The sequence below is a fragment of the Anguilla anguilla genome, chromosome 5 (assembly GCF_013347855.1).
Source record: "Anguilla anguilla isolate fAngAng1 chromosome 5, fAngAng1.pri, whole genome shotgun sequence".
In the NCBI taxonomy this organism is placed as follows: domain Eukaryota; kingdom Metazoa; phylum Chordata; class Actinopteri; order Anguilliformes; family Anguillidae; genus Anguilla; species Anguilla anguilla.
In genome coordinates this window covers 3,661,218-3,685,610 of record NC_049205.1, presented here as the reverse complement: position 1 = coordinate 3,685,610, position 24,393 = coordinate 3,661,218, and the positions used below count along the sequence as shown (strand labels likewise).

Sequence of the window (24,393 nt, the reverse complement as noted above, 5' to 3'; positions counted from 1 at the left end):
CCGGCCTTGCTACGGTTGCTTCCTGGAAGGAGGAAAGGTTGCGGTGATGTTGAGAGGACGTTGGCACGGAAACAGTCACGGCCGGAACCCTCGCTGCAGGGGGAGATAGGGTCCACTATGTGAACGTGAGATTTCGGGTCACGTTCGCACCGACACCGCCCCCTTCGGAATGCCGTGGTTGGGGTCCCTCTTGTCCCGTCCGTGGAATATCACGGGGGAGATTTCCCTTTTACGAGACGCTCAGATCAGGTAGCCCAGGGAAGCAATTCACACCGACAATAGCGACATTGTGCTTGCTTCAGGATAATCCATAAAAAAGGCTGCATACTTTTGAAGGTCTTTGTTGAAATTCAGAAGCCTTCCATTCAGCTTTCAGCACCAAACTCAGCACTCGAAGGAATCGAGGAGCGCATCTGGGAAACAAACAGAGCTGCATTCCTCAGCTTCGTCTCGTCGGTAAAAACGCTGCGCCTCTTATGCGTTCTGTTAACGTCTCGGGTTGCTGTGTCATCTCAGATACGCAGGACAGTTTGCCTTTAATGGGGCGAACTCTCCGAACATCCTCATTCAATCTCTTCAAAGTAAATACAAATAAACTTGTGCATGTGGCCTGCAGTACCAGAGCCTAGCCAAAGTCAAGCTGCATAAAAATCCACCAGAAGCGCAGAAAAGTGCAGTAATTGAAAGGAGACTCAAGACTGCGTTTAAAATAAGGGTGAATAAAACAGATTGCTTTTCACCACCAAAGAAAGGGCAAATATTTACATGTATGTGTTGTTCTGCTTCATGTTGTGTAAGGAACCTTGGCTTGTGTAATTCGTATCTTGCTGTGTGTGTTGAGTCCAGCAGGGAAGCTAAATTATCATCGGGCCTCTTGCGTAACCTGGCATAGCTCCTTGAGTAAGAGTTCCCGTAAGGATACGTCATGCAGTATGCAGGGTTGGGCTGCGTTTTCCGTGAATATTTCAACGTGACACCTCCACTGGAGTGGATTCTCAGCTAAGCATACAGGCAAGATAAGCCTCTAAAGTAAAAGGACTGAGATTCATCACACGCACACACACGCACACAGAAACACACTCAAACACACACGCACACACTCAAACACACTCAAACACATATATAGAACACACACATGCACACACATGCATGCATGCATGCACACGCACACACACACACACACAGGCAGGATGACTGCTTATTTCCCACACTGAAATGATATTCCACTCAGCAGGGTAATAAATAACACAAACATGGTTGCTGCTGCAGTGTGTTGGATGTGCTTCAGGATGAACTCAATCATACAATGATCACAGAAATCAGGATTTTGAGTTCATGGGGAAGAAAGATCTGTTTTGCATCCTGATGAAGACCTGTGGTCAAAACATTGGTTAAATAAAAATTACAGTTTGATTAGAGGAGTGTGTAGCTTAGATTTCCTTGGTACATTGTGATTCATTAGTCAGCTCATCATACTAATTTCTTTAACTGAGGGAAAAGCTCTAACAGAGAAAACAATAGGCCATGATTTGTCATCAGATGAAGAAAAATTTAGCTACCAATTTACTCGCATCTGGTCAAATGTTTTGGTTCAGAAAAAGGAGAGAACATTGATCATCCTCTCTGTGAAATATGCTGGTGGATCTGTTTATCTTGGGCCTCGCTTGACAGCTTTTGGTTCTGGACTTCTTGTTGAAAGTGAAGGGAAGATGGATGGGTACCAGGACATTTTTGGCCGGAAAGAAAGAAAACCCAGACTTAGATAACGCCACCAAAATGACACAGAACGCGACCACATAACCAAATAAGACCGCATGTTCATCCTCCGTGCGGCAGTCGACGTGTAGTCCTTGGAACAGTTTTTGGTCTAATATTCATCTTCGGTTTCTTCAGATGTTTTTTTTTTTCTTGGCATATGTTGGCGGAACATTCGTCTGCTTCTCCCTCTCACAGAAGTGCACGGTAAAACCAAAACCAAAACCTGGATTTGATTCATCACCGAAAACCACCACTTCCTCCTCCAGCACAAGCCCTTCGCCCGTAACACCAATGCGAAATGAGGGAAGGAAGAGTTTCATCTCAGAATCAGAAGCATGAAGGTAGCTGATATACTGCAGAAATATATACATACAAAATCACAGGAAGTTTAAACCACAATGCCTGAGAATTCTATACATGCAACCGTGAATGGGACTGAGTCATTCCATATCCATGTTACATTCATAGCTCAGAGATAAAGAGCCCTTGCATTCACAAGCTGAACGTCAATGACTTTAACTGTTTAACTCTGGAAACTGAACAGTACATATTGAAGTGTATCGCTTAAAAATACATAATAAATTAAAAATAAAAAATTTAATTTGAAAGCTGGATTTTCCCTTCAACTTGTTTATTGATGCACCGAACATGAAAAAAATACAAAGTATTCAAACATAAATTAAACCAACATGTACATCCTTTGTAATATTCAACAAAAAAACAATATGTGCTCCATCCCAACAGCCGCGGATTAAGTCATACCATTCCACTTCAAGTAAATATCCGCGTCACGTTTAGAGCTCAGAGATGAAGTCGAGCTGGATTGTGTTCTGCGCTCTTGATGCCTTCAGGACTTGAACATCCGGGTGATTAACACTGAATCCCCGCGTCATCGGTACTGCGGTAAACTTTCTCAGAAAGGACAGGTGAAGAGGGCGAAACGCTTTTCGGACCGGTGGTTCACAGCAGCGAGAAGCCTTCGCGAGGACACTGAACACTGAAAAACGCATTCACAGCTGCGCACGCCGAATAATCTCAACCAAAGTTTTTTTTCTTTTTCTTTTTCAAACAGTCCTCCGCTGCAATAAACCCAAAAAAAAGAAACTGCGAAGGTAAATAATATGACGCATCGCGCACTGCTTGATATGGGGGTGGAAACAAGCGTGAATTTGTTTACACAAAGCAAGGTACAAGTACAGATGCTAGTGCACCTAGGCACCTCCAGTCTGTTCGGTCCAGCGAGATATCGCCCAGGTATGATCCCTCCATGAATGCTCTCCTCGCTGTGATTTAAGCAATATACTGCATATCTGTTTATAGTTTAAGACAGCTCGTATGCATTTGGTTTCTGTATGAAAAAAAAAATGTTAGCAAATTTTTTAAAACCGAGGTTTACATCCATATACGTATATATATTATTCATATAATTTATACATGAGACAAGAAAGCAAATATGTATTCTTAAAACCATAATTAAGAAGAACCTCTATACATCAAACAAACAGTCCAATGCAATGCAGTGTAGGTCCATGAAACAAGAAGAAAAGCATGTAAACTCATAATGTAAACAACGTTCAGAAATAATTGGCACAACAAGGTATCTCAATGTAAAAATCAAACTTGGATACAAAAGCAAAGCAAAAATGACTTTTCAAAAAAAAAAAAAAAAAGAAATTTAAACATTTTAAATTGTAAAAAAATCACATACTCAACACAAGGACTTATTTACAGGGCTCAAAATGAATCCTTCACCCGTGTCACATTAAGTCTTCATTTGAATGTTTCATTTCTAGATGCGGCTTTAGCAGACTTGTCCAGCTCTTTCTCTCAAAAGCAGGTAAAAACCCTAAATTTTTAATACAGGCAAAATGGATCTTTAATATAGCAAGTACATCACTAAACACTGAGCTCTATCAGAAGGGAATGCTACAGGAAGAACCGATTTATTTTCCCCTTAAACTTTCATTTTTACCTTTTTAGAATTCACATGCACTTTTGCAAAAATCATACTTTTGTATTATTTGTTTAAAATAAGAGACACACGCACAAGCTGTATGTAAGAGTACCCAGGATTACCGGGCCACTAACTTATGATCGTACAAATGAAACCAACACCAATTAACCAACATCAGCCATTAATATAATCTTAAGATAATACAAAGATGTCAAAAGGTATCTTGCGTCATAAAGCTCTCCAGAAATATTGACCGCTGCAAACTTCCTGGCAAAGTTCAAAAGCTCACAAGGTGTAATACGAAGATATTTCTCAAAGTATCCAAGTCAAAATAGTTGTTCCAGGTCCAGTAAAAAGATGCTCCAAATGTTTTTTTTTTTTTTCCTTCTGTTTTTTTTCTTTTTAATATAAAAATAGATGCTTCTTTAAACCCATATCAAAGAGGTTCTTAGCTCTTTGGCAAGGTACTGCTTTATGAAAAGTCATCTCTGTTAATCTTACAATACACAACATTATGTAGCCAACCAATAAACCAACTGATACAACAAAATGTCTATATGAAATAAACAGAAAACGTGTAAAGTAAAAGAGCTTCGATTTAAGTCAGTATTTTCTGTTAGTCACATACAGGCAAATACACCGAAGCAAATGAAGACACTGAGGAAAGATACAAAACAAAAGCACTTTACAACGCCTTACAAGACATTTCAAAAGCAGAACCAGTAAGTAACAAAATCACAACCAAACAAAACTTTAGCCGTAACATTTATAAAGGTCCTTCTTCTTTGAAGGAGGTATTAGAGTAACACACTGTAACACACTGTGCAAAAAAAGAAATAAATAAATAATAAGAGACAAGCAAAAAACAAAACTTGTTGTCGTTGCTCTATTTAAATGCAATATATTAGGAAGTTTCAAAGACTAGTAATAAAAAATAAAAATAAAACTGGGAAAAACACAGACGCTAAATATCAATTATTTTGCTTTGTAACGGACTTAAAGACATTTTAACTAATATGTATATGTATAATATAATAAAAGTTTTTTGTTCTATAGTACGTGGAGATATTAGGCCTTGTGTGTCTTGTTGGTTTTAAATGATACTTGCAAAACTCTGTCCCCAAGTCGATATCCGTTGAGGCTGGCGATGGCCACTGCCGCCTCGTCGTAGTTTGTCATGGAGACGAAGCCGAAGCCCTTGCACTTGTTTGTGCTGAAGTCGCGGATGACCTTGACGTTCGTCACCGCGCCGAAGGGCCCGAACATCTGCCACAGGATGCTCTCGTCGGCGTCGGGCGCCAGGTTGTAGACGAAGATGCACCAGCCCGTGCCCGCGTGGCCGGGGATGTTGATGCCCGCCAGGCTGGTGACCCCGTCGATGGCCATGGGAGAGAACCTGCTGGAACACAGAGCAGAGGAGAATCCTAGTACAGTCCTAGTGCTGTCCCTGGCTGTACAGAGAATCACATCCAGGCAGGACAGGGCAGTGGCATCTCACAGGAGTCTCAAAATCAAACACATGCGTGCACGTGTGTGAGTGTGAGTCTGTATGTGTGTGTGTGCGTGTGTGCACGTGTGTGTGTGTGTATGTACAAGTGTGTGTGAGTGTGTGTGAGTGTTAGTATGCTAGTGTGTGTATGTGTGCGTGTATGCATGTGTGTGTGTGTGCACGTGTGTATGCGTGTGTGCGTATGTGTGTGTCTTTGTGTGTGCCTGTGACTGTGTGTGTGTAGAGCAGCAGAAAGAGAGGCTCTCCTCCTCTTGTTTGGAGGGGACTTTTCTTTTTCTGCTGCTTTGTTTTTGGCACAGCAGGCTGCTGCTGACGAAGCCTTCCCTTTCAAACACGCATCGCATGCACATATGGGATATTACGCAACATCTGCGGGGATTTCCTGGGACCATGCCCTGCTTTTCTTCTTTCTCCTTTTCTTTTTTTTTTTTGTATTATCATAAATTTGAACAAGCTCTCGAAAAAAAAAAAAAAAAAAAAAAAAAACTGACGGAGCAGGAATCCGTGAATTCTCGGGGAGACGAGGCCTCTCTCTCTGTCAGCGTCTCAAACACACATCCGCTCCAGTTGGCTTCCCTGAGACTACGCAGTGTGATGGGTGTCCTTAGTGCCCCGAGGCACCTTGAAGGAACTCTGTAACCACAAGGGAGGGGGGGGCGAGGGGGGGCGCGGCGAGGGGGGGCGCGTTTCATAAAAAGCCAAGGGAGCACGGTTCTTTTAATATTTAACTCCGTTTGAAAGCCCCGTGAGAAGCAGAAAGGTGTGACTCACATTTTTTTTTTTTTCGCCTTGACTAGCCTAGCCTGACCTGCCTTACACAAAAAAAAGCTTAAATCAGCACTAGGGGGATGAGAGGGGACTAGAATGTTGACGAGGTTGGGGTTGGTGATTGTGATCCAGACAAATGGGCAGGGGCGGGGTAGGCTGTGATTGTGGACCGGGGGTGGAGGGGGCGGGGGGTTTGCCTTTGTTTACCACCAACAAAATTATCACAATCATACTGATGGGGAGAAGACGCTTCTACAAGTCACCGACTGTAGTAAGTTCATGAAAGTATGCGGAGGTGGAAAATCCAGGTCCAGAAAGTAAAAAGTCCTCCCCAGAGTTTTGTCCCCACAATTTTGCGCTTAAACACACTTCATCACGATGTTGCTTTGGCTCATTACCCTTTCGCTCTGTCCTTCAACTCTTCATTTTCCACATGGTTTAATTTCAATGAGCAGGTGTCCTCTTTCTGCATTAAGGACTTCAGCTGCAATCTGTCATTTAAAATCGCCGACACAGGTTGTGACCTCGTCCACAAGGAAGCGTTTGCCACAAGCGCGTTACAGAAAACAGAAAGCATTAGCTGTCGGAGAATTGATCCGACTAGTTAATCCTTTTTACAGAATGCGGCTCTAATTAAAAAAAAAAAAAAAACAACGAGCAGCTCTTGGTACTTCACGAATTTCAATTACGACTTGAACAAAAAACAGCATACTCAGGGGTGCACCAGAACCAGGCCCGAGAACATCTGATGAAAACCAGTGCACTTGACCCACACACGTCTCTCTCCTTGCTTACTGGAGTTCTCTTCCATCAGATACCACAAGGAGCACTTTGCTTAAATCCAGCAATTAACCGGCAGTTTACTCCCGCTGTGTTTACAGGGCAGTGCTAGCCTAGCGTAGCCCAGCTCTGTCCAACACAGTCATCTCCACCATCACAGTCTGGATGAGGCACGTTTCCGCAGCTTGAACAGTGAGGGAAATGGTACAACAAAAATCTGTGGGACGGATCACTCGGTTGTGACTGGTCAGGTCTCCAGGAACTTACTATCAGTAATGACATTAGTGGATAAAAGCTGTGTCTACGAGTTGATTGGCTATTGGGTGATGAGGTCATTTAAGGGTGCCTTTTCCTCACTGCTGATTTCTCAATGGGGGGGGGGGGGGGGGCGTTTTGCTCGGTCTGGACACCGGCAGTTCTGATTGGACGCTCGCGGTACTTCTGATCAACAGACCAAACTTGGAGCCAGTGACCCCTTACCCCCCCTCTTCCATCCATAATGCAATTCTCCTGCAGTATGATGTCCAATCAGAGTGAGCGCAGCAGGGATTTGAGGCTGAATTGGATGGCTGATGTTAAGATGTCACATGTCTGAACGTTCTTACGATATTTACCTCTTCACTCCGTAGGCCATGTTTAGGAGATTGTCCAACCTGAAACGGAGATTAAACGAAGTTTAAAATTTAGCCGTTTAACAGATACATTAGGTACTTCTGTTACATAAAGGCATGATTCGGTTGACTGATTGAACTGGATTTCCACATTAACCTTGTAGGACAGGTGTTTGCCAGAAGAATTGAAGTTTAGATCTGTAAAAAATGTGGAGTGAAATATGTTGCAGTAGGCTATCCTTAACCGTTAATCATGGTGGATACCTTATGGTAATATATGTACTGTATACCACAGACAACAACCTCACGTTATGAAACATTGGAGATTTTGTTTTTCACAAATCTGTCTTTTTTGGCATTAAAAAGCGCGCAAACCCTTTTCACAAATCCGTCATTCTTATGGAGTCACTTTTTTAGGCTGACTCTTTCTATTCCAGTAGTGTCTCCCATGCAAAGAGTAGGGCAGGCATCAGAAGAGAGAAAACACACGCACACACACCCATGCATGCACGTACGCCTGCATGCGTGCACGCACACACATACACGCACACACACATTCACGCACGCACACACACACACGCACACACACACACGCACACACCCTGATGGTGCGAGCGGAAGTGTTCATCCTGATCTAAAGTGGCACGTTACAAAACAGCTCCCAAGAGCTGTCTCAAAGAACCGCGTCTGCGCTTCTCAAAAGTGCCTCTTCAAAAACTCTATTCAGGCCCGTGACTTCACTTTTAATAACTCGTGACCCAGAATGCACTGGGGCTTTAAGCACAAAATCTGGAGTGTTAGAAAGACCAGAACGAAGCTAGAGAGAAGAAATTGTTTGGCATCTGCAAAAAAAAAAAAAAAAAAAGGGGTCAATATTTAGAAAGACCTTGGTTTATAAGCATCCTCATGAAGCATTGATCTCTCAAAGAGAGATCCATAATCTGTTGACTTGACTACACGCAGTACTGACAATCTTTTCTTTTTCTTTTTTTTTTAAAGCCTGGCAGTTGAAATCGGCCATCGGGTGATGAAGTGTGCATGCATCAAGATAAAACTGCATATATACCTTTCAAAAGTTGGTAGATGGATTTAAACAGTAATGTACATTCTCAAAAAGTATGTGTTAATTTCCGATACACTTCTTGTGTTACTACTGTACGTTTGTGTTGCTTTCAACACATTTTGCGTCAATGTTACTACTTTTGTCTTGCACATATGCAAAGAGAGACTTTTGAAGGTAACACAAAATATGCTGTGCTTAACCAGGCATGGAGGCATGTTTAAAAAATGACACAGTATGTGTATTTTTTAATGCATCTGTTTAGAGAGTGTAGGTCACTGATAACAGCATAACGCTACAGAATATGGTGGGAAGGCCAAGGAAGGAGGTGCTTCAGATCCTTCTGGACCTTAGCATTTAAAAAAAAAAAAAAAAAAACTTAAACAAGACCAGGTCAAAACCTAGTATATGGCTGGACCATACACAACACACTTCATCCGGCCGACCAATGGCGTAACTTCATAACTCGGCCGACCAAATGGTGTAACTCCATCGCTCAGTCAGACCACTCAGTCACTCAGTCACAGACAGACATTCGCGTTTGTAGGGCTGGCCCCGCTGTTGCGGTCCATCCAAAAAACCTCCAACAACATAAACAAAAAAAAAAGATGCTACAGCTGGACTGTGTGTGAAGGGCGGTGTTCATTAACCTGAAGCGCTGGGCCTGCTGAGCCAGCGGGCCCGGGTAGCGCCGGTTTGGGGACTGGTACAGCTGAGACAGCAGCGCCTGGCTGGTCTTCTGGCTCGGGTTGTTGGCGAACTTGACCGTGATCGGCTCCGCGGCGGCCGGCGGCTTCTGGCCGTTCAGCCCCTTGATGGCCTCCTCGGCCTCGATTCGCCGGTCGAACCGGATGAACCCCACCCCTCTGGAGATACCTGGAGTGTGGAAAGGAGGAGATTTTTTTTTTTTTTTACTTGAGTGTGGAAGGAGATTTTGCATTCAGCTGACAGTCCGTAAAAAAAAAAAAAAACCTTTTGAGCTGTTCTAGGCGCATTAAATCAGGAAAATGTTTAAAACCAAGGACATAAAAACTGACCACATAAAATACGGTTAGGGATTATATGGCCAGGCTATTGAGAGAGCCTTTGCAGAGTCATCTTTCTGCAGCACCATGCCCAGCAGGCTCTATTCCTGACGGGCAGGAAATATACTCGCTGGTCTTCTGTTCCCATAAAATCACAGAGGCTGTCCCGCATTGCATCCTGTTCAGGGGCCCCAGCGGAAAGACTGTGATTGGCTGAGAAGTCTGTGTGTTCATCCAGCATGCACTGCAGGGCATAGCTTTCAAAGCTGTGTCTCAGAACTGACATTTCTGCCAGCGAGTTTATTCAGTTAAAACGGAAAAAAAAACACAAAAAACAAAACAAAACAAAAAAAGCTAAGGAAGCCCGTAGGAGCCATAAAGACAAGGTCATTTTGACAGTGCTGATATTTATGGATGGCAATTTGGCAGGTCTGTGTGTTTTTTTTATTCTTGGCTCACCTGAGAAGTCGATCTTAAAGCCAACTTTTGAGGAGGCAGTTGGAGAGGAACTTTGCCTTCGGCAATGTCTTTGTCAAGTGAAACCTTAAAATTGGCTTAGCAGCAATTACCAGTGAAGGCCTCGTCCCAAATCCCTGTGTGGGCGGAACTACTCACGCGTTTCAGCACCGGCAAGAGCGAGACGCTGCAAAATTCAACATTCAAAAATTCTACCAGTTTGTGTCGGGCCACAGTGTTCTCCCGAGTCGGGAGTATGTCACTACTCTTCCCAACTGACGCGATCGCGCTCAAGGGCTTTCTGCTTGGATGATTCAAAAAAGAAAGATGGAGGCCATTCATCATGTGCCTTGTGCCTGGCTGCACGTCTGTTCCTGTCCGGCTGTTTACCTTCTACAGTAGGTTAGCAATCTAACTAGCTAGTTACGGCAAGCGATCTTCAGCTAACTAGTATAGCAAGGAAATTCAAACGTAACCTCGGATTATTATGAGACGTACTTTCATGTGAATTTTTGATTTCCTTTTCTAGCTTGGGGTAGAGGGCTGGGTTGCCCGGTTGTCCTCTTTTTGGTTCTAGTCCTGTCTTTTCGACTGACTGATCAGCTCTCACTCTGCACTGTATTTTCAGGGCAGAGGAGCCTGGAGGTGGAGCTGTGCTTACCCCCCTGGGGGGGTGGCATCTCAGTGTTGACCCGGCTCGGAGGTGTCCCCTACTCACCGGTCACCTGGTCCACCAGGATGCGTGAGGTGATGATGCGGCCGTACTGGGAGAAGAGCTGCTCCAGCTCCTTCTGGGTCATGGTCTTTGGCAGGCCGCTCACGTACAGGTTGGCGTCTCTGATGGAGGCCGAGCTCGGGCGGGCGTACGATACCTGACAGGTAAGTTGGAACACGACGACGACGACGACGACGAGGGGGAAGAATGACTTTACAGGTGGGCACTTGGACATTTTTTACACATCGTTTTACATTTGCAGGCTTTGATGGCAATGACAATGATGAAATGCATTTAGCATGGAAAAACAATGGATTTTTAAAAAAATCAAGTAAATTAAACAAGAAGTATATACAAAAAAATGTGCGATATTAAAAGCTTCATTGTACAACCTCTACGGACTTAAACAGGGTAATAAATCCCAATTCTAATCCTCTGATACAGCTTCCTCCTGCAGAAACTGGGTTCTTATTCATTCTGACTACTTCTAACACCATTCCACGGATACGGTGGCCTATGAGGTACCACTTATATCACTGACAGGCCACATGCAGAAACACGTTGAGTCGGCTGATTGTACAGCGCATCCCGCAGGAAGGAGGTTTAGAGCAGAAAGTCGGTCCCAAACGGGTTCCCCCGCACCCACGGCGGCAGGACGAGCGATGTGTGTGCGTAGCGGGGCCGCGGGACGATTCCGCTCGATCAGTCGAGCGGCGCTAATGGACCCCGCTCCGGCCCCTCCCGTAATCCCTCTCAGCGCAGCCGCACGTCCGACGCGGAGGAAGTGATCTGCGGTTTCACGTCTGCGCCGCCAGATCATTATCGGTGGCGGGTGACGTTAATGACGGCACTCAGTACGGACCTGCTTCAGTTAGTGTGTCCTCTGTGTGCGCGGGGAGTAGATATCCTAAAAAATATTCACAGGAGGAAACTGTCTCTTTAAAAGCAGGTTGCGTTCACTTACTCTGTCATTTTTTTTGTCCTTAACAAGAATACAAAATTGCTCTTTACGTATGTTCATTCCCATCGTCACTTGATTATTTTTTTTTTTTTGTAGGCATAAGTATTGTAAGTATTACCACAGAGGACACTTAGAGGCGAAGCAGTTGTTTTCGTTCCAATATTGAAACTGCACGACTAAATACTGTGACTAATGTCAATGTCAACAAAGAGGGAAAGAAACACACGGTGACATCACAGCAGCGCTCGTCTCCGCATGACCTCGCCGTCAACGTCTCCATGACTACCGGTAGCTGGGAAACAAAATGAGCTAATCGATCTAAGATGAAAGCAACGGCCGACTGCAGCCGGCCCGTCGGGGGTGGTTTGTTGTCTTGCAAAAGGTCAAGAGGTCAAGGTCGCCAATAACTGACCACAAGGGCAAATGTCTACAGACGACACCTTGGGGGAAATGCGCTTCCGCGAACAAAAGAAAACAAAAAAAAAACAAAAAAAAAAGTGAGGTTTTTAAGCAGTATTCCAAAGTGAGGCTCTCGGGGTGTAGCCCTCTCAGTGGGAAGTGATGTAATATGATTTGTGTCCTCGTGGCCCTCCATCGCCAGGGCCAGGGAGGTTGGGATCTGGGGGGCGCGTGAGAAATTGCTTGTGGGAAGTTGGGATTCGTGCAGCAGCAGTAAATTGGCATTTCTGGTCTGCTCTCCGCGTTCGTACTGGAGGTGTGCTGACTCAATCCTTGGCGCCCTGCAGTTGTTTTTTTTAGTTGCCTGCTACGCCCCGCATTTCCAGAGAGACAAAGGCCGGTATTCAATCAACATTTGTCCTTAAGTTTGCCTCACCAGTAAACTCCAAATGTTACACTATCTTTTCACAAACTCTGTTTTAGTGTGTTAGCTTTTTTTGTGCTTGCTGGACTTGCCAAGCCATTATTTTTTCTTTGTTTTGAAGAGAAAACCTGATTCTTGCTTTTAGTTGTTCATTAAGGTCTAATGGTGATTGAATCCCAGCCAGCCTGGGTGAGAAATTTTACACTGTTTGTGTGGTGGCTCGACAGTTCATTGCTGTGAACCTTCTCCGTTTTTCTTCCATCGACAACATTCACCTGCTTTAATTATTCCATGAAAAAATGATCAATTCTGTCGCTTCCAGATCAATGAAGTCAACAGGAAAGAGCAGCAAGGCCTTCCCCTCTGTCATTTCAAACATTGAATAACAAATAAATATAATCAGTGATACTCTGTCCTTATGAATGCAGAAATATGACAATTACCGTCATACTTTCATAAATGCGACTGAGAATGTGAGTACAGGTACGTGATGAATATTTGAAATACTCAAGGATTTTTACAGATTCGTTTCAGCAACACTGACATACTGGTTTAATAATTTAATAGAATCGGTGCCTACTTTCACTAAGATGTTGGTCAGTCAAACGGACAACATGTAAGCAACGGTCAGCTAATCAGTTGACGATTACATTCAAACAGAGTTAAGTTAAAGTGTAAAATATCTGTGCCATTGCCGTTCGCAGCTTTGCAGCGTTTACAAAACACCGGTGCCAAGGAAACAGAAAAATAAGCATAAACACATGAAAATAAAAAGCATACCATTTTTAGCTTATCTCAGCTCCTGAGAATGTATAGACTTGTGAATAATGACACTGATGAGATTCACATCCTGAAAAAAGTTACGTGTGAAAATGTGGAATTTCATGTCTCATTTTTTATCACACGTGGACATTTTCATTCACATGTGAAAATGTCTAGTTTACATGTGGCATTTTCTTTTGACATGTGAATATTTAAATTCACATGCGAAAATGTTAAATTCACATATGAAACAATCTTTTTTTTTTCTGTACCCTTCTGTCTGAATACTGATAACCCGTCTCCACTCTGCTTACCTTAATGGTTTTTGTCTGAAGTCTCAGCCCGTTCAGTGTGTTGATGGCTTTCTCTGCGTCTTTTGGATCCACGTAGTTCACAAACCCGTACCCTAGGCTCTGTCCTGAAACAAAATAAACAAGATTTTTAGACCGGCCATTTAGCAGACCTGTCCAACCGTGCCTGAGAAGTTACAAAAGAAAGGCTTCATAAAATACTTATTCAATAAAATTAAATATCTGGACCCTGGGAAGTCAACGGGGTCGAGAGAAGGAGGTGTGTGTTGAAGGCTGATTGAGCTGCCATAAACTACCAGCTGCTCACTGATTTGGACCAATGGTAGTGTTTTGTTGCGGAGAGCCAAGCCTTTTTGATTGGCCGAAATAAGCCGGTGCTGTCTGAGGTGCCACTTCTTTGCCGAGAGGCTAATCTGGGGGTTTTGACTGACTGCGGTCATTAGGGTTGCCGAGGAACTTGAGCGAAGAGTCGGGGTGGTTACCATGGCAGCCGGCCGCTTGTCCCTGCAACCTTCTCCTCTCCGGTTAACAGGATAAGCCCTCGAAATTGCCTACCTGTACGGAGCTTGGCGCTTTTGATTGGCAGATGCAAAACCACAGCAGGACAACCGCTCTGCAGTCCCACAGTGTTCGTACTAAAACACTTCTTTTTTTCTTTTTTTTTTTTTTTAAACTTTTGCCAGCAACAACGGTCGAAAGCTGAAAGTGGCCGAATCCAAATGGCATCTTTTTGCTAGGACGTGGCTGGACAGCACGTGACACTTCTAGGTCTCGGGAAAGTAAAAATGGCGCGTCCGAAAAACTCCCGACCACCGCAATAAAAGGCGGGATGAATTTAACGGCGCAGGAGGCGCATCGCCGGTCCAGAGCAATTTTCTGAAAGGTGACGCAGGAGCAGGGGAGGGGACAGTAACCGCGGAGAGGCATATTTTTCTCTCCTCCCCACAGCAGTCTCACGGTGGCTTTTTCAGAAGCACCCTTGGCAGCTTGCCCTGGATTTGTGCCGTGACAGCCTTTTTGTTGAGGGGGGGGGGACAATGGGGGGGGGGGGGGGTTCATCCTTGATGTGATAAGCCGCTCGCAAACTTGAGTTCACCTTGTTTTTCACCGAGTGCTCCCGTCCAAGGGAAGAGAGAGAGGGTAGCAGAGCTGCTTTTTGGGAAATGAGACGGAGGGGATGATGACACTCGCGCGTGTGTCTGGAGGGCTTAGCTCGCTCTCTCCCTGGGTAGAGACGTTTTTAGAAACCAACACTGAGGCTGCGGTTTAGCGTCCTGTGGGTCCCTCCCCCCCCACCCCCTATGGGGCGCACGCTGCTCCCCAAACATCTGCCTGTGCCGTAATTGGCTCCCAAGTCGTGCCGGGGGGGGGGGGGGGGTGGGGGAGTGGAGGGAGACGGCGTTCTCCGGAAATGGGCGCGGCGTTTCCAAACGAGGTTCGGGCCGGGTAGCCGCTCGTGCGATGCGCTGAGACCGGCGAAGGCCCCAGAAGTGGGAGGGGGCGGCTTGAGTAAGCAAGAATAAACTGCTGAAGCAGGACAGGGGGGAGCGATTGGGGCGTGGGGAGAGAGGGGGTGGGGGGAGGGGGGGGGGGAGGGGCGGGGAGCCGGGGGAGGGGGGGAGAGGGGGGGAGAGGGGGGGCAGGGGGCCGGGGGAGGGGGGGGGGGCAGGGGAATACCCTCCGACATCAGCTGTTCTTTTCACGCCCACCTGCCTGTTCTCTGTACTGTACACAATTAAATACTAACGTCCTCAAGTGAATTACAGATAACGGTTGCCTTGGTGGAAATGAGACACCAACCAGAAAGGAGACACCAACACGATGCATAACCTGCTGCGGACTGCACTACATACACCTCCATGGTCTCTGTAGATTAAAAATTCACCATTATTTACATTTTTTTCCTGAGCATTCTCTACAGTGTTCAGATATGTTTTTCTCAGATGTTCAAATTTTTTTTCAGATGTTCAGATTTCTTAACCAATCTTGTTCTTACTGCTCTTATTTCTTTCTTTATTTATTTTTTGCAATGTGAGTACACCAACACTAAAACCGTCCACAGCTTTTAATTAGGCTAATTGCTGCTGATGTGCTGGTTCATCAGCACTTTGTTGTAGTATGAGCACAGTGTGGAGAGTAGCAGGCAGGTCTGGTACCGCTACTGAACATCAGTGAATGTTCAGGACTGAGAAATTCAATTCCGTTCTGTCCAGTTTCATTTTTTCATATATTATTATTATTATTCAGTTTTTTTCCACAAAGGAGAGAGATTTTTAAATTATTATTATCCAAAGCTGTAAAACGTTAATTAGTAAAGTTCAGTAAGTTATGAAAGATCTCAAACTGTTCACAATAAAACATATGGAGAGACGAGCGCTCGTGTCAGGTCACATAGCAGATGTGGGGAGGAACCTGGCTTCCCTTCATTAGTTGCTATTTACTCAGATACCACATTACATAATAGATATTTATACTTCATAGTTATGGAACTAATAGTTGTTGTTTAGTTCTTTTAAAATATATGTCTGCATTGTGAATCACAACATTAGTCTTATATTTAAAGACCTCTCTCTCTGTCTTTCTCTTCCTCCCCCCTTCCTCTCTCTCTCTTTCCCTCTCACTCCCTCCCTCCCTCCCTCCCTCTCTCTCTCTTTCCTTCTCTCTCTCTCTTTCTCTCTCCCTAAATATAATCTTAACGAGCGACATGTTCACATTCACGCTGAAAAGAATCTGAGACACAGTGGCTCCACACACTTAAAGATCGAATCTTTCTGATGGTTAAATTAGGCCCCAGGTCTTTTTAAGTGCTGGTGGGGGCTCAGTGGGCTAAGGCCCCCCACTGCAAGTGCATAATTCTGGTATGGGGGGGTGGGGGGTGGGCATGACGGATTCGGCTACTTGTAGGCCCAGGCAACCAACATGTGATCATTAGCCCAGCCCTAGGCTAAGCCCCAGGCTAGCAGCTCCCTGAGGAACAGGCAACACACATGCTCTTTTTGAAATGATGTCACAGAGCAGATCAGCCAGTCTAGCACTGCCGTGAAGCCATGTCTGTGGGGGGAATTCTGTTTCTTACAAATAATGTCACTTTTAATACACTGCAGAAAAATAGCATGAATTATATTTATATTATGGCCAGGTAATTGTGTATTACTTATATCCATTTACCAGTATATTCACGTCCGTCTACAGTACTGTATATATCTTGGGCTACCAAAAATGTAACTGGGACATCACATTTGGGTGCATGGACTACCATGGATTTATAACTGCTCCACTCCTGTTTTGAGATGCTTAATATATTATGCATTTTGTGAGTAAAAATTCAAATTTCATTTCATTTAAAAACTGTTCAGGTTGGCTTATCAATGATCTGGTGCGGCTTCTCACTCGAATGTGTGTATGTGTATAAAATCCAATTTTATGATATTAAACTCTGTTTGAACATGCTGTTGCAAAGGTCCTCAAACTGAAAACATTATTATTTTTTTATTCCTAATCCTAATAAAGCCCCCTTCCCCTCCCCCTTCCACCGTGTGAAACATCCATTAACATTTGCTCTTTATTAAACCTGACCTATCAGTACAAATGACACACGCTACACAGGTTGCCCGCCTCCCCAGTCTTATTTTAATGATGATTACAGATAATGATGCTGCCAATCCCCCTGCCCCCCCCCCCCCCTTCACAACCATCTCTGTCTTCTCCTGACAACCGTGAATGCTCTACTACCACGCGCCACTTCATTGGCTTAGCCCAATTGGTTTCATTTTCTCACTCGCATTCAGAGGATAAATGTGCATAATGTAAATGACTATTAAGCTCACGCTGCTAAATATGAGGCTGTCGAGCCCAGGAAGCCAATCGTGTGCCCCAGTAACCGTGGTGACAGGGGCAGTCCATTCACCACCGTTACCTGTCCAAATTATTAGTGGTGAAATTCTCCATTAACCCTTCTGCCAAACCAGCGGCTCAGAAAGGAAAAGGTTTCACGTCTTTGAAGAAACGCGCGTAAAATAAATAAATAAATGCTTCCACGACCATTTGTTTAAATAAAAAAATGCCATAACCCAAAATTGAAAGAAAACCAAGGCCAGTATTCAGTCTTACCTCAGATAACAGATTGTCCTTCATTGTATAAAATTTTTCAGATAAAAGTGATCACTAAGTGTAAAGTGTAGTCTAATGCTAGACCTCAATCGGAATGTCTCCGAACAGCTGATTCACCTTCAGTCAACTCCACAGAAGCTGAGAGGCTGAACACATGCTTAGAACCACTGTGAGTCTAAGCACTTAACCACAGCATGCAAACAACACTGGTAAACTCCTGGTATTAAAATGGCACCAGTTACATGCAGTAAAATGGAGTAAACACAATTCCAATATATCACCCTATTACAGGAAACTGACTGTGAAACACAGGGAAACCTAGCCTTAGTTGTGGTAATGGACCAAACTGTGTGACCTAAATGCCATTTCTGAAAGCCTTTGGAAGTGGAGGGGCAAATCTGTGCAAATGATCAGTGACAGGCCAGTTAAGTCCCTGCGAAAGGAATTCAGCGCAAAATAAATTGGCTTCGACACGTTACCTGTTATTTTGTCTCGTACTAATTTGCAGGACTCGATTTCGCCGATGCTCCCAAACAAGCTCTTCAGCTCTTCCTGGGTCATGTTCTGAGGCAGATAGTTGACTATCAAGTTAGTTTTACTGTCTTCTATGCTTCCCGATTCAATGGGAGAGGAGCAGTTGTTTGACATTGTCGAGGGACCGTTGGTTGTGCTGTTACAAGTGGGTCCATTGGACAGCTGTGTTTCCATGGCAGCAATAACCTGCTAAAAGAAATAAAATAAAGAAAAAGGAAAAGAAATGCAAGTCAGGACCAAAGACCTAACTACCTCTGATTCAATTTACTGGTAATTTAGAAAGACCAAACAAAGAAAAACAAGAAATGACTCCACACAACCGGCACCAATACATTGTGAGTTAGTATCCATTACTTGTCATATCTGCATACAAATAAACTACATACATCTAAAAAAAAAGCACTACCAGCAAAATGACTGTGCAATGCATTCTGGGCAGCAGTGTGGTGCAGTGGTTAGGGAACTGAGCTGGTGACTCTAAAGTTTGATTCCTAGTTGAGGCATAGCCGTTGTACCCGTGAGCCAGGAACTTCAACTGAATTTCTTCAGTAAAATATCTTGTCGTATGTAAATATATAGTCTGCGTTAAGTTGCTCTTGGTAACAGCATTTTCTAACTGCTGAAATGTAAAATCTATGGCCCAGATTTATGTACGTAAATTTGGCAGCACACATTGCGGCCTGACGAGGGTATGTTGGTGCGTACGCAATCTGTGTGAAATTAATGTCGTATATTACGGCTGCAGCCAATTACACGATCAGCAAATTGCATTTTGCGTATGAAGCATTTTTGTTGTATGAGCTTAAAAGACTTGGTTTTTTTTAAACTCCTGTTTAGCGCATTGAATATCTTCTTTGTGAGACAGTGTAATGTTGCAAGGACTTGACTATTGCCAGGATGGAACTGAAATATTGTGTGGGGGGGGTTCTAGGTTATCTTTCATTTCTCCTTGAAGAGTAATCATTTCTATGGCTCGGTGTTTGTCACAGAAGTCACAGGCATCACAGATTTCATGATTTTTTGCAACCCAAATATGCCCTTTGACCTTTTTAACATCGAGGGCAACAATTGGGCACTGCATGCCATTCACTTTTCTCATTGATTGGCTGAAATCTTTTTCACATGACCTGCATTTGGTTCTGCATTCATAATCTGCCCTCCAAACAAAACAAAAAAATAAACAAATCAATCAGTCATTTTTTGCAATCAAGCAATTAAATTAGCATTGTCCACTGTCAGTAATTGGGCCCCTGTGATTACATTAAATGGCAAAAATGGCACAAGATGGGTTTTGACTTAAATATCAGTCAGAAAAGAGGCCATGAGCAGCACACTATGGATATTCACAGGGTCTGTCAGATTCTACAGCTCAGGAGGAAGCACCAGCTGTTTTGCCAACATGTTTTAGCAGGCATGACAGACAGACAGACTTCATGGCATGTGTGCATGCATGTGTACATGAGAGAGAGAGAGAGAGAGAGAGAGCAAGTGAGAGAGAGACAGAGAGAGATTAATCATTTTTTTATCTCTTTGTGGAAAACATAGAGGCTTATAATTAGACACCAAAATGCACAGACTATGTACAGCCACAAAAATATCTTTTCACACAAGGCCATGTTGGTGTCCATAAAACAGATACTTCTGCTCCTGTTTCTAACAGTGCCGATATTCATGATATATCACAGCTCAATGGTGTTCACACATCATCTTAATATCATTACACCTTGCATTAACATAAACATCCTGGATTTGAAAACATTGTAAGCAGTCAAAAAAAAAAAAAAAAAAAAAAAAAAATTATTTTTAACATCTCATTAAGCCTTCTGGCCTAAGTGTCCGTGTTTTAAAAGTGAGCTGCCTGGCGTTTCACACGTTGGTGCACAGAGAAAAAAACAGCCCTTAATGTCAAAATGACAACAAGGGGCAAAAAAAATTTAAAAAACCAGGATTCACTGTGAGTGCTCTGCAAGTTCAGAAATAGAACTCTAGTTGCTTAGTAACCAAATAACTTTACATTGCGGAAGATAGTAAAGATTTAAAGATTTCCGTTTAGAATGGGCTTCTTGTGGCATTCTATTTAAAATGGTCCTCATCAGGATTTCTCTGGATGGATCTCCTTTTTTTCAGCAATATTGAACTCAAGCCTCTGTTTCTATGGCGAATGTCGGCACAGCTGGGAGCTTGCTGACATTCTGCCTCAAATATAGCCTAAACAGCAGCCACTTAGCCATGCTGATATCCACAATACAGCATGGGTTCTCTTGGGTTCTGTGAGGATTATTTCCTCCTCTTCTTTTTATGCGCCCGCTTTAATTATCATTTCTGTGTTGCTGGAAATCCATTCAGTCTGTGCCCTTGTGTGGATTTAAATAGCCATTCATTGGGTTGGCAGCCCTCAGCTAATAATCTGTGTGTGGCAGCATGCTTTGCCAGTGTAGCATGGGTGACTTTATCCATATTTATGCAGAATGTATGCTAATGAAAAATTACAGTGCTCTTCGGCTAAGCATGTGCATCGCATGCAGCTGAACACTATGAATCATAACAAATGCTGGTTTATAGACCTGTGGATGGAACAAGCACAAAAATGCATGGTTTTGCTGCATTTTAGCTTTATGTTGGGATTTCGATAAAGAGGGTGTTTTTGCTTGTGAATCTCAGTTTGAATAATGAATTAATAAAGCATAAAACACGTAGTCTAGTCTAAATTATCTGACAGCTTCTTCTGAAATAATTCCAGCACTATTGTCGACTGAAGCACATTTTGATTTATCTGTACCAACAATTCACTGAATTTTGGTTCTGCACAAGAATCTTAATGCAGATGTTAATTAGCATGTGTGGGTGTTATGTAGCTCATGAAAAATGGATCAAAAAGTCATGTCATGACTACTGAAAGCCAAGTTTAAAAGCATCAACCTGCCAACACACCAAAAAGCATACGACAGGCCATTACAGCTATTTCTCTTGCATTCTAAAACATCCAAACAAGCACAGTTCAAGTGGGTAAATTAGCTTCTCTTTAATATTGCCAGCTACATCTAATGGAACTGTCAACTCTGTAACAAAAGCAATGTATAAACCAGTGCAGCGATTTGAAGATCTAGGCTACTTAAGATTCAACACGCACATCAAAACTGTAAATGAGACAGTAAGAGAATATTTTACAGTTGTAGACCATACCAATATAGACAGAAGAAGTTGAATAAGTTAGTTTGGCGACCTAAACCAAATTTGAAACCTACTGCACTGATTTGACTCTCGAGCCAAGCACTTCAAGTGCTCTGCTGACGTGCTTGTGCAGGCCATCTAAGGCGATATCATTCAATATAATTTATTTAAGCCGTTAAATTATAACTGAAGTCATTCTGGATGCGTATTTTGCTCTCGAGTACAAGAGCAGTACCCCTACCGGGATTAGAACCCGCAACCTTCCGGTTACGAGTCAGGTCAGGATGCCCTAACCGCTATGCGTTAAATGGAGCCGGAGCATTGGTGTCATTGGTATGGCCTGAGCACTGATTGGTTAGCGGTTAGCCAATGAGTTTTAAGAAGAAAGTCCCACAGACCCCAGTCCAAGGCTCGGCTGCCCACGAACCGCTTCTCAGCAGAGAAGCCACATCGCACAGTCTGACTGCCATGTTAGCTGCTGGCTGCAATGTGGACACAACAGAAAGAAAAAAAAAATGTTGCATGTTAGATTGACAGATGTAAAGCAACAGCGTTCTGATCATTTTTACTTCCTGTGTGTGTGCACACAGGCCATCCAAGCAAGACCCAACCCAGAGAGCGGCCGACTGCATTTTATCTTCTCTCGTGAGGCAGGCTTACTGTGCACACGTAGTCCGTGTGATTTAAGGATGCCGCAAAAGGCAAGAAAACTGCATCATTTCATAATAATACCAAAATCTGGAAATACATGCAGGGAAGCTCTCCAGGAAGTTAAATTAAAACAGCAACATGATCCCATTATTGGCTTAATAAACACACACACACACACAACAGCATCATCTTAACTAAACAATATGAAGAAGAAAAAAAAACACTGCATTGGAGTCTGAACAAATCAGTCATGTCAGATTACTACCACTGCAGTCCCTGATTAAACACTAAGCATGAATGACTCGATCATCAGCCTGTTTCTACCAGGAAACCGGGCCAAAGACCCTTCACTGAAAAGTCATGGTACATTTACCCATGGTGCACCTGAGTGCATTGCCGAGCATGATGGGAAATATAAATTTACCGAAACTGAAAAAGCTTTAACTCAATCTCCCGTGTCTTAATAGTCTACAAATCCTTCATGGTACCTTTTGAGTTTCTAGAACCTGAACTGACAGCAGTCAACCAAAAATGAAATTTAAAAAGGATAAATTGCTAAATGCTAATATCTGAGCACCCATGCAACCCATGCTGCCCAGATGACCCCTAACAGCGTGCTGCAGAGATAGGCAGCCTTGGCCCCGGGGTGCCGGAGATCTTCCTGGCTTTGGCTCCATCCAAACCCATAGCTACAACATTATAATAATTATCAGAATTGATGGACACAGGTGACCATGTGCAGGAGGCATTTCATCATTTGGCCTGTGAATATTAAGGCTCAGACTTGCAATCATGAGGTCAGGCTCAGATGGAAGAAAAACCAGAATCCCCACTGGCACCCCAGGACCAGGGTTGCTTACCCCTGGGGCACTTTGTACTGCGTACTGTACAGTGAAATACATACAATCTGTGACTTTGGGACAAGATATTCACACACACAAAGTTAGCTGTGTACTGATGACCAGGGGCGTCGTGATGGGGGGAAAAGTGGGACTGACTACCCAGGGCCCAAATGGGGGGAGGGCCCTCGAAAAGCATGAAATGTTGCGTGAGAGACATGGATTAAGAGAGGAAGGGGGCCCACAGAGACTGCTTTTGTATAGGGCCCAGAATTTTGTGCTACACCCCTGCTGATGACCCTTCACCTTTCATGTACTCAGACAGCGCAATGCCTTCCGCCCGCCAGGAGAGAAAAAATTAAATTTTAAAAATTACAAATCAATCTCCAAGCTTGGTGAAACGTGTCATTGTGAGCTGAACAATCGAGGGAAATCGGGTGGGAAGGACTGAAGACGTTCCGAGCTGTTGATGGATGAGTCAGCTCTTTCTGAAGTATAAGCATTCATTATAACTAGATGTGAGGTATCATTTTAATAATATTACTCTGTGATTATTTATCCGTTAATGCAATTGTGTACATTAAACATTGCATTTTAAATTTTATTCCACAGTCTGAGTTAACTCCTGTCTGTGGGATCCACACATTCTGCATCTTAATACTGTCAATATATGACCAAACACATATAAATATCATAATCTTACAACTGAAAATAAATAGTAGATTTCAGACATTTTATAAACAGCTGTGCACATCAGATACGCTACAGTTCCTACTAAATAAATAAATAAATATAGGTAGACGTTAATAATGGGCTGCAGTTTTGGATAATAAAATTTCAGCGTCCATTAATCCAGCACACCTGATGATACACCCTTAGTTTACTGCAGAGCGAAACTGTACCGCAGAATGAAAAGGTCACCTAAACTACACTGTCATCTACATTTCCAGTCTGTTAGACTCCTTGGCATTTTACAAGGAGTGGAGCATGAATGTCAATGTCAAAGCCTCAGAAGATTCTGCCGGCCCTCACGGTTGCTAAGACGATCATCTTGCGGGAACGGACGGGCAGTGGATCATTTTAATAGAGAAAACGTATGGCCGTACCAAACTTGCAGCGTCTGTATACATCCTGTGTACTGTGCAAATAGCTCCTGAGTGGTTGGGGTTTTGGCAGGCGTTTTTTTTTTTTTTTTTTTTTTTGGCAGGTTTATTGCAAATACAATAAGCCATTTCCCTTCAGTCAGCTGCCTGCTTACAGGATTACATGATCCCGGAGCTGTAACAGGTCGCAGTGCTCAGGACGGCACCATAAACCATGCTGCACATCTCAGTGGCCCCGAAAAAGCACCGCTTTTAATTCACCGTGAAACTGAAAGGATTTTTTTTCTGCGGCTTATTTCTTCCGCACCTTCGCTCGGCCTCTCGGGCTCCATTTTGGAATCGTGCGCTTACGGATTCGGGCGCGTCGCGATCCGAACCGTACGAAAATTACTCTGTCGACAGACTGGCAGCTTGACAAATTTGCACTTATTGTAAATGGCGGCAGGCAGCCGTCGATAAGCTGTTGAATATGCAGTGTCTGTTGTTTTAAG

The 24,393-nt window shown here is 43.6% G+C and overlaps 1 protein-coding gene across 6 annotated transcripts in view; it reads right to left on the bottom strand.

Moving 5' to 3' along the window:
* Nucleotides 1–2,372: 2,372 nt before the first annotated feature.
* The window catches only part of LOC118226857 (ELAV-like protein 2), a 39,517-nt gene continuing 17,496 nt past the window's right edge, over nt 2,373–24,393 (bottom strand). The window contains exons 2-8 of one of the 6 annotated variants that reach the window (XM_035416820.1): nt 21,708–21,791; nt 18,084–18,324; nt 13,498–13,601; nt 10,641–10,794; nt 9,092–9,317; nt 7,385–7,423; nt 2,373–5,108 (exon numbers count right to left, since the gene is read on the bottom strand). In XM_035416820.1, the coding sequence (XP_035272711.1) occupies nt 4,781–5,108; nt 7,385–7,423; nt 9,092–9,317; nt 10,641–10,794; nt 13,498–13,601; nt 18,084–18,324; nt 21,708–21,779 (1,164 nt within the window). In that variant the 5' untranslated portion in view covers nt 21,780–21,791 and the 3' untranslated portion in view covers nt 2,373–4,780. Of the gene's footprint in view, nt 5,112–7,384; nt 7,424–9,091; nt 9,318–10,640; nt 10,795–13,497; nt 13,602–18,083; nt 18,328–21,707; nt 21,792–24,393 lie in introns of all 6 variants that reach the window. The other 5 variants (XM_035416819.1, XM_035416818.1, XM_035416817.1 and 2 more) reach the window with 5 other exon arrangements.